The sequence below is a fragment of the Castanea sativa genome, chromosome 9, assembly GCF_040712315.1.
Source record: "Castanea sativa cultivar Marrone di Chiusa Pesio chromosome 9, ASM4071231v1".
Classification (NCBI taxonomy): domain Eukaryota; kingdom Viridiplantae; phylum Streptophyta; class Magnoliopsida; order Fagales; family Fagaceae; genus Castanea; species Castanea sativa.
The window spans coordinates 41,485,370-41,496,789 of record NC_134021.1 but is presented as its reverse complement, the minus strand read 5'-3'; the positions used below and the strand labels follow the sequence as shown (position 1 = coordinate 41,496,789).

The 11,420-nt window shown below is 30.3% G+C and overlaps 1 protein-coding gene across 1 annotated transcript; it reads left to right on the top strand.

Moving 5' to 3' along the window:
• The first annotated feature begins 10,627 nt into the window (after positions 1–10,627).
• On the top strand, positions 10,628–11,149 carry LOC142610211 (uncharacterized). The gene has a single exon (XM_075781967.1). It carries the CDS (start codon positions 10,628–10,630, stop codon positions 11,147–11,149), a length of 522 nt encoding a protein of 173 aa, XP_075638082.1.
• Positions 11,150–11,420: the final 271 nt, after the last annotated feature.

Here is an 11,420-nt window from a genome sequence, read left to right as displayed (position 1 = left end):
CTACTATATTTGGCCTTTGGTAAGTTTTTTTTTTTTGAAGAATTTAATCACAGTTGACCTCTATGTTTCAGTTATTTGATGGAAAAATATGTGCCTTTCTTTTAATGAAATCATTGTCTTGCTTCACATTAATTTATAATAAATTAAGGGAGAGGGCTAAAACACTGAGATCAATACTATTGTGATCAATATATGGAGTCCTTTCTACTTTATTTTGTGACATTTTCACTTTCTATGCTTAATCCGTTTTGTTTTAGCAATACAGTTAACTTAATTAGTAAAGTCTCTGATGGTTGAATAAGAGATATGGGTTTCAATTCCCACCTACACCAAAAATCAATTGGTATCTAGTTCGATAATAAAGAATTATCATCAGGAATAAACGTCATAAGTTGAAATTTCCTAAAAAAAAAAAAACAATAAAATAAAAAAATATGTTACTCTTTTATACTAATGTATCCTTTTTTTTTTTTCACCACTCAAAGTCCCAAACTCCTCTCCTTCCTCTCAAGTTAAGGAGGTGCCATTAGACCAAGTGTGTCATTGCCAATGTATTTTTTTTTTTTTTTTATAATAATAACATGGAGTATATGCTCATAAAATAATCACAAAAAGCTCCATATGGCAAACTATGATGGAGATAAATTTTTAAAAAAATTTGTGCATGACCCATAAAAGAAATTCTTTGCCTATAGGACAACACTAAATCAAGTTTAACAACTTTACAGCACGTTTGGTAGACTGTAACGATAATTACATAGAAATGAGAATAAGTATTACAAAGAATACAAGATGCTATAATGTAATACTTATTACTATTTTTTTTTTTTTTTTGGATAGCCCATGAATAGAATCCTGAAAATAATTGAATGATTATATATTTATTTATTATATTTAATATGATTTTGTTTGTTCATTATTCTGATTTAGATGATAAAAGCAATTATTAGGAGCGAACGTCATAGGTTGAAACTCTATAAAAAAAATGTAACTTATATATATATATATATATATATATATATTAAAAGTATCTTAAAATATTGTCTACTTTCAATTTCAATGACCACAATCTTCATAATTATTCTCACTTATATATTACTTTACTAAAAAAAAGAATACTCATTTTTCATTTGTTTTGTTTAAATTAAAAATGGTAATTTTGGAAAAAAATGATATTTTTATTTCAAAGATAATACATTAAAGATAAAATTGAATGTTTGAAGTAGATTAATAATTTGGAATGATAGAGAATTGATGTAGTTTTTGAACCTTTAGGATAGGGTATTATTTTTTATAAAGCCATTTTTGCATTTTTATAAATGTTTTTATGCATAGTAACCATTGTACTAATTTATTTTTTTAAAGAAAATTTGTACTAATTTATCCTTTTTTTTTATTAAATCATTGCTCCTCAGTTAATTTGAATTTTTTTTTAAAATTATTGTTTAAAATAAACCTATAAATTTTGAAATATTTTGATTCCAATAATAAAGAACAAAACTTATACTGAAAAATAAGGATTTCCATAATCATTTTGTTTTCAAATGGCTTTTTTAGCCTGAATTAGGGGCAACTCCATGTTGTGCCCAGGGTGGTCACAGGACCACTCCGACTTAGAAAAAAATAATTATTATATATAAATTTTATGATTTTTTTTATTCTTTAAAAAAAAATTGTGATCACCTTAAATTTTTTTAGGCCCAACATAATTAAACTTCGGATAAAGTTTGTCAACAAACTCGATTGTAGCCTTGTAAACTAGTTACAATTCTACTCAATATTTTTTTTTATTGAATGTGAATTTTAACAAATCCACTATTGGTTTACTTTTTTTTTTTTTCTTATATCATTCATACCTGCAAAATTTCAAGAAGATCAAAGATTAATAACTATGTTATCAATCAAAGGTTTAAATTTTGAGTTTTTGTACTCTAAATTTATACATGAAAAATAAGTTTACGGATCAAATAGTAAATAACATTTTATTAACATGAAATTTGACATGTTATTTAAGAACATAAATAACATGCAATTTAATAGTTAGATTTTCAAAGTATGTAATCATGTTAATTTGTTTAGTAAAAGTTGTAGTATTAGGCTATAACTAAGTTTGTAATTAAATTTTGTCCATAAACCTTGGTCTCCTTAGTAATATATTAGGCCTTTACGAACAAAAAGAAAAGGCCTGATTTGTTTTTTTATTTAACTAAAATTTTGAAAGGAATGTAGCTTACAGCACTGATAATGAGACTATTATGCAATGATTTCATTTTTTTTTTTTTAAAGAAAGTTTTCTAGAGTCGTCACTACTCACTACCCTGAATGTCTTCTACAAATTACTTTAAATAAGTGTGTGTATATATGTAGATATATTATAACAACAAAAACGGGTTGCTCCTTAGTTTCTGGTTTTTGTGTGTAAATCAATTAAATTTTTTTTAAATAAATACTTTCAACTATTGCATAAGAAGAAGTAACACATTGTTATAAGTATTAAATAAATAGTACTTGATTATCTTTAGGTTGTTGTTATTTATTTATTTTTTATTATCTTTGGGTTGTTATTAGGTTGCCTGTTCAGCACCAAATGAAGATGATTAACCACCATGATGTATGTCCCACTAAGATGGCCAATCATATCAAAATAAATCAATTGAAATAATAGTACTCTCTACCACATTTTACGAATAATTTAACATATAAATTTAATCTCTAAAAAATTGGAATACTCTTTTTTTCCTTGAAAGTGGCATGGAAATGCAGACCAAACAGCACGAAAGAAAGAGAAGAAAGCTATTTATTGGTCAATAGAATTGGGCAATCCAATGTTTAATAATAATAATGTAATTATCATTTTATATATGAGTAATAAAAGAAAACATTGGACAGTGTTTACCTAGGGCCGGTAATGCTATTTATCTATTTATTTATTTTATCTCAATTAGTATTTGTTTATTTAATTGCCCAATGGTTTTCTGACAATTTATTGCTTTTGACGAGATTTGGTAATAAAATAAGGCAACACGGTTTAATTGCCGTGAGATTTGGTCTTTATTCATATGCAACATGATGTTGAACTATGATTGGACCTTGTATTTTAGACCAAACACTAATTAATAATTATTGTTGGTGGGTTTCAGTTAGCTCCTGGGAAAGTCTCTAAAGGTTGTATAAGAGATTTTGAGTTCAATCTCCGTCTACACCAAAAACTAATTGGTATCTTAGTCTGATGATAAGGAGCTATTATTAAGAGTGAAAGTCATAGGTTGGAACACTCTAAAAAAAAAAAATTATTGTTGTACACATTAAATTATACATTCTTGTACACAATTATAATCGAAAGCAGGTTATTTAAAAAAAAAAAATGAAAGCACAATTTCAGTTGTCTTGTATACATAGTGTATCACCATTCTAGACCAAATAGGATAAATTTTTGTTTCTCCTGAATTCTATAAGTGAATTCCAATGAAATTATGGCTTGGCATTTGCTTTAGCATCCTAAATAAGATTACACGCACAAAATTGCAGCTCATCAAGTTACAAATATGGTCAACAAACGAGCTAAAAATTGAAGAACCTAAAGTCATTAAATATTGACCAGTCCAGTCCTAGTCAAGGGCACTGACTTTTTATATAATTTGATCGTATACATAAGAAAATTTAAATTTGTAAATGAAAAGCATTACATATATTGCCTATCAAATAAAAGGCATAAGTTTCCAATTACTGGATAAAAAGAATATGGGATTGCATGTTGAGTTGTTTTCAGTGTTACTTTAGTTTAGCTTTTGTAGAAAAGAGTATTCAATTTTTATTAAGAAATAAGTGGCTTATTATGACCCTTAAAAGATAAGGTAACTACTAACTATGCGTAATTGTATTACTCATATCTTATCTCTTATAGGAACTTTTTTGTCTATCGTTAGTGGAATGCTCTTTTCCCTTGATTCCAGAATATCAGAAACATTTTTAGTGCTAAGAATCTCTCTCATATCTTATCGTCTCTGCAAACATTTTAGGGGCAAATCTAGCCAAAGTTTGGTATCTTGTATTTTCCGCTGACTTGTTTGTTAAAAGATGAGATAAGAAGTGATTTTAAGCAACTAGCTTATTTGCTAAGAGGTAAGACAAAAACTAGAATTAAGCAAATAAGCTAGCTAAAAGCAGGGATCTCATCATCAAAAAATTATTTTAAACATGATTCAAATTGTCAATTTTCCAGCCAAAAAACCAAGTTGTTCATCCACGCGATTAAATTCAATTCACTTTTTTTAATAAATAAGCATGGTTCCTAAAGGGGATGGGGGTGATTGATGCTTTATAACTAATTGTGCTATGCTTTGGTTCCGATTAGGAAGCAGTTCGGACTTAAAAACTCCACAGTATAATTACTCTAGAAATCCCCTGCTAAATTAAACTTTTGCTTATGCTCCATGATGGATGCAAATTACCGCTAGGGCAAGACGATTATGATGCATATGACTCAAAATTGAGGAATGGGATTTCAACTTAGTCGATAGGAAAAGGTGATAACTAACTCTAAAACGTCGATCTTTTTTATTGCTCCTAGCATTTTACTGGGAAAATATAACTACCAGATGAAGCTTACGAAAATTGAATCTATAGACACAAAAAGTTCAGAGAGAGAGAGAACATAAGATTCTGCCATATGGCGTACTTTATGAAGAGAATTGAGATACCCTTAAATCATATTAGAGATAAGAACAAATTTAAAAGTTGAGACTCTTTATTTCTTTTGGTTCAATGTTTCAAGACTAATTTTTGTTACATTTTTATTCAATGTTTTAAAACTACTATTTATTTCATTTTGTTCAATGTTTCAAGACCTTCCATCTCACGCACACACACACACAAACTCTTTGCATTTCCAGTCATCCTTTTCGCTTTTACTCCTTTATATACACATATCCATAGCCTTTCATATGATCCTATCTCAGTACACTTAAACAAAAAATGTTGTCATTTAGCTTCGACCTTTCAATGACACCTACATAATTCCAACGTTGCAGTATCATTCAATTATAATCTGAATGAGTAGGCTATGACCTAGGAAGAGGGCTTGCGTTTTTTATTCAATGATGGTAGCTTACGGTTTTAATGTTGAAGTAAGATATTGTAGATTTTGTGAAGGCTATGATTCGCTTGGAGTCTTTGAGTGTTTGAGATTTTGGTTTGGAAAAGTTATAAATGTATTTTATTTTAGAACTAAAGAAAAAGAAAAAGAAACATTCTAATTAATTATTTATGAAGTTAGCCTTTTTTTTTAAGAAAAAAATTTGTGTTAGAATTCATAATTTGTAGGTTTCTTTGTATGTAGCCATAGTGGTAAAAACAAAAATCAATGGTGACTTAAAAGTATTTTTTGCTTTTTTTCAAAGACAAAGAAGCCCGACTAAAGCCAATTGAATTTTGATAAATGAATGTGTTTTTAGCAAATTTCTCTTTGTTTAATCATGTTCTCTTTCTGTTGATACTTACAAATGATTTTTTTAATTCCATTGAGATAATTAATTGGGTGTTTATGATCAAGGTCTCCATATTTGGTTGTAAGTGTAGAGTAATTGAGAAAGTTTTTAGTAAGTTGCTTAAATTCATGTAATTTTAGGATATAAGAGTATTTTATATTTTAAATTCTTATTTGTAGATTTCAAAATCATTTAATCAATTTGAAAAAAAAAAAACTTTTAACGGTAAATATTATAATATATTATAATCTTACAATGTTATACAATTTTTTAAAAATAAATTATGAATTAAAAAAAATCAAGTTTCAAAGTATTTAACAATATTGTAGGCAAACATAAATATTATACAACAAAATAAGTATTAAATATTATATGTAGATTTTAATATACATAAAAATGATTTTAAATGAAATTATAAAGTAGTTCATGCATCTCGCAGGATATCTTCTAGTTTATAATAAATTAAGGGGAGAGGGCTAAAACATTGAGATCAATACTATTGTGATCAATATATGGAGTCCTTTCTACTTTATTTTGTGACATTTTCACTTTCTATGCTTAATCCGTACTGTTTTAGCAATATAATTAACTCAATTAGTAAAATCTCTGATAGTTGAATAAGAGATTTGAGTTTCAATTTCCGCCTAAATTACTACCAAAAAAAAAAACTTTTGATAAATTTTGGGGGATCAAAATAATATTTTACCTTATTTTTGGACTGATTTTGTTTTTGTATTGTTTATATGAAAAACTAGAATAATAATAATAATAATAATAATAATAATAATAATAATAATAATAATGACATGCTCGAAAGTGGAGAAAAGAAAAAATTAAATTGAACTTCATTGAATTGAAAACATTATGTTAAAATACTTTCTTTTTTCTTTTATTTTTTGGTTGAGAAACACTAAATAAGTAAATTATTGGTTTAATCCTTCAACTATGCGATGAATTTTAATTTGATCTCTCAGCTATTAATTATGTCAATTTAATTCATCAACTTTCAAAATAAGTACATTTTTATGTATGTAAACCTCCACTTTATTTAAAATTTGAAAAAATTAAGAGCATATGTTAAAAGCTTATAATATAATGTAAAGTGAAGTCAATTTAAATTATTAATTTTTATTAAAATTTAAATTATTAATTTTTATTAAAATTTAAATGGAAGTGTACACAAAATTTGTAAGAAATAAATCATATGGTCACAAAGTAGTGTAAAAAATTATAAAATTTTGATGTCTACATGAAGGACTAGCAAAAAGCCTTACCTAATTTTATTTATAAAAAGAATTATAGTTCAAATCCTTCATTCTTGTTTTTATTATAACAATTGAATTATCGGTATAAAAAAGGGGGAAAAAAGAGGTTGTAGGACTAAATGGCACAATTAATAGTGAGACTAAAAACAATTGGAGGACTAAATTAGTAATTTAACCAAAAATATTATTATATGGTTATAATATGATTTTTTTTTTTTTTTGTTTTGAAAACAAAGACAGAACTTATCATCTAAGGGAGGCCATTAAGATCGGCTTGAAGTACATGAATAATATTTAGTGGTACATCTTCCATCCAGACTCGCATTTGAGAAATTGAAATTGCTTGTCCTGCTAAAGAGTGAGGTACACTATTACAATGCTTACGAACATGAGAATAATATATTTTTGAGAAACAAGAGGCAAAGTACTATATGTCTTTCACTATGTGGCCGAAGTGTGACAATGAGTGAGACTTGTTCCAAAGTGCTGGGATGAGTATCTGTGAGCCGCCATCCAATATCACCTGATCAAAACCTGTCTCCAAAGCCAACTCTAGAGCCATCTTTGCTGCCATAGCTTCCACTTCAATGGCTGTGAAAGGGAGAGTAGTTTTTTGCGAGAGAGAAACCATGACTTATCCCATATCGTTGCGAATAACCACACCCATACTAGCACTGTTTTCTGAATCAAATAGAGCGCCATCGAAGTTCACCTTATATAGATTTCTATCCGGAGATTGCCAGCAGGTGGGTGGTCGTCCCACTGGTGTTATGGTCGAGGAATTATGGAGGCTAAAATCGCGCAGCCTTTCCTTTGCTTGAGGCAGAAATTGGCCGAGAGGAACTGCAAGTTTTTCGAGTTGAAAATTATTTCTCCGAGTCTATATCGCCCAGATTGCCATGGAGAAGAGAGTGGGGTCCCTATTTTCTGCAAAATTACAACCCATTAAATCAAGAGAAGGACTTTGTTCCAAAGCTCCAATAGCTTCGGACAGTGATATAAAGCATGGCCTACATCTTCTTTTTGGTCTTTCGCGGTGCTCACAGCAGTCATTTGTGATAATTTGTCGCTTCACCAAGTTCATCTTTGTAGGTAAGGAATTTTTTGTCGCTCGCCAAACCCGATTTTTTACCTTACTCGGAACTTGTAAACTCCATATTCCTTTTCACAGAGGCTTTAGGCACTCTGGATCAAACTGACCAGGCCATGAATTCTGGAATTCTTGTTGCAAGAATTTGTAGCCCGACTTAACTGAGTATTCCCCCGTGGGGTTGAATGTCTAGGTGAGTGTATCGGGCAGATCTGTGTGGCATAATGTTTTTTTTTTTAATTTATCATGGCCGCTTCGAAACTCAGCAAGTTGGCATCTATAACTTCTTCTTTCTAGATTTTGTGCCCTTGGTCAATTAAAGCACTCACCTTGGCATCGGCTAGACCTCCTATACATGGTGACAAAATTTTTGGAGTGTCTCACTAGAAGCCAACGCTCCCCCAGATTGCAGTTGATCGTCCATCACTTGTCCACCAAACCGCTCCTCTTTTGATGACTTCTCTGCCCCTAAGAATACTCTTCCACGCATAAGAGGCTGAACTTGGGCTTGTTGCTTCCATGATTGTGCAGTTAGGGAAAATTTTCGCCTTAAAAATTCAATAGAACAACGAGTTTTTATTATGCAAGAGACGCCATGTTTGTTTTACCAAGAGTGTGTTGTTAATCCTTGAAAGATCTTTGAACCTCATTCCACCTTGTGTCTTTGGTTTGCATAAATCCTCTCACTTGGTCCAGTGTATCTTTCAGCCTTCCCCTCTTTGCCTCCGAAAAAATTTCCGAATTAGAGCTTCTATATCATGGCACAAACCACTAGGCAATTTGAAGCATGACACCATATAAGTCGGTAACACTTGGGCCACTGCTTTTATTAGAATCTCTTGGTCTGCTTAAGATAATAACTTGCCCTCCCATCCTTGCAGCTTCTTCCACGCCCTTTATTTAAAGTTGTCAAAACTCTCTTTCATTTTTTGGCCAATAAATGATGGTAGACCTAAATATTTTTCATATTATTGGACCAATCTCACCCCAAGAGCTTCTTTGATTGTGTCGTGGAAATCCTGTGATGTTGACTTGCTAAAAATGAGAGTGGTTTTCGTTCTACTTATCTGCTGACCCATGCACTTTCATACATGGCTAAGATCTCCAAAAGCGTCTAGCACTCATTTTCTTTTACTCTGCAAAAAATAAATCTATCATCTGCAAAAAGGAGATGGGTTAGTCTAGAACCGTTTCGGCAAATAGAAACCCCCCTTATGTCACCCATTGTTTCAACTTTTTTCAACAACCCATGAATACTTTTACTTGCATAGATTACTGACTAATTTCTTATACTATTATTAATTATTATTCGGATATGGGCTTCCAATCAGCCCTATTGCTAAGGCATAATTTAATCTCAATCGCTCAAATCATAATGGTGCTATTGATAGTTTACTGGTGGATATCTCATGCGATGCGCGGTACATTTTGATAAATTTAGTAAAAAATTATTTATGATCTATTGATTCTTAAGTCCAAAGGAAATGGAGATTTATATTTGACAAATGTTGAGACAAATAATCATATTACTCAATATTCAGTGAATCTGACTCTCGCAATTCTGCATTGAAGTTAGTTTTATACATAAAATTAAAAAGTTTTCCGAATAACTATATTTCCCATGACTTTTTGGATTCATCCATATCTATCCAAAGCATTTCAAATAATTAATGTATACAAATTCTTTGAATTTTATTAATGCAACAAAATAAATGCATATGTCATTACTTAATAGTGATATAAATGCTAAATTTAGATAAGGTGGAAGCCTAAAGACAAAAAATATCATACAATGCACCACTTGGCAGAACCTTGTGCTCTTGCACATAAGGTCTCTCCTTTTATATATATACTTAATAGTTTGATATAAATACTAAATTTAAATGATATAAATGCTAAATTTAGATAAGGTGGAAGCTCAAATGGAAAAAATATTATACAATAAGCAACTTGGCAGAATCTCATGCTTTCGCAATTAATGTCTTTGTTTTTATATATATATTCTTTGAATTTTATTAATGTATCAAAATAAATGCATATGTCATTACTTAATAGTTTAATATAAATGCTAAATTTAGATGATATAAATGCTAAATTTAAATAAGGTGGAAGCCCAAGTGGAAAAAATATCATACAATACGCCACTTGGCAGAATCTCGTGCTCTCGCACATAAGGTTTTTGCTTATATATATACTTAATAGTTTGATATAAATGCTAAATTTAGATAAAATAGAAGCCCAAATGGAAAAAATATTATACAATGCACCACTTGGCAGAATGTTATACTCTCACATATAAGATCTCTACTTTTATATATATATGAGTCCAAATCTTCTGTCTCACTTTTCCTGCTCCACTCTATACTCCACCAATAAAAACTTGTCACGTGTTCACCTAATTAATTAAATACTACTATTAATTAATAACGGTAGCATTAATAAGTCAATAATGATAGTATTTAATTAATTAGGTGAACACGTGGCAAGTTTTTATTGGTGGAGTGTAGAGTGGAGCAGGAAAAGTGGGACAGAAGATTTGGACTCTATATGTGTGTGTGTGTGTGTGTATATATATATATATTGATATTGATTGATTGATTATTGTTACATTTATATTTAAATATATCAACATATATTATTGATTCATGCATAACACATGTTTTTGAAGTTCAAAACAAGCCTCTAGAAAGGGTCTGGTTGACAAATCTCCTATCTTCAGCTTTTATATATATCTTTCTGATCACCTTCAAATTAAAGGAATTAGATTTACAATACAATAACCAAGAATGGGCTGCTTTCCATTATTCTCTACTGTTACTCTCTTTGTATCATCTCTTTCTCTTCTCTTCTCTTGCTCTCGTGGTGTCACCCCTGATGTCCTGGCCCCCATTTGCTCCCAAACTCAAAACCAAGAAATCTGTGAGAGTATATTAACAAGCGATCCGCGTACTAGCTCGGCAGACCTCCCCACACTCTCATTAATATCACTTGAGCTAACAATGAAACAAGCTAGTGACAATTACCGGAGTTTTACACAATTTCGGGACAACACTACCAATCCGTCTCTCAAAAATGATTTTTCCATTTGTGTGACGCTTTACAAGGATATGCAAGACAAGCTCAAAGCGGCTTACCTGTTGTCAGAGCAGAGAAAGTATAAGGACATCACTGAATTAGGCCAGTTGACAACTCTAGCTTACAATTGCGAAAATGGGCTCCCTTCTGATTCACCTACTGCTGCTATAACGGAAGATATGCTCTTGACTAGCCAAACTGCAATAAGTGTCAATGCATACATTGCTACCTAATTTGCATACATATTTGATGGAAAAATATGTGCCTTTCTTTTAATGAAATCATTGTCTTGATTCACATTTATTTATAATAAATTAAGGGGAGAGGGCTAAAACACTGAGATCAATACTATTGTGATCAATATATGGATTCCTTTCTACTTTATTTTGTGACATTTTCACTTTGTATGCTTAATCCGTTATGTTTTAGCAATACATTTAGCTCAATTAGTAAAGTCTTTAATGGTTGAATAAGAAATTTGAGTTTTAATCCTTGTCTACACCA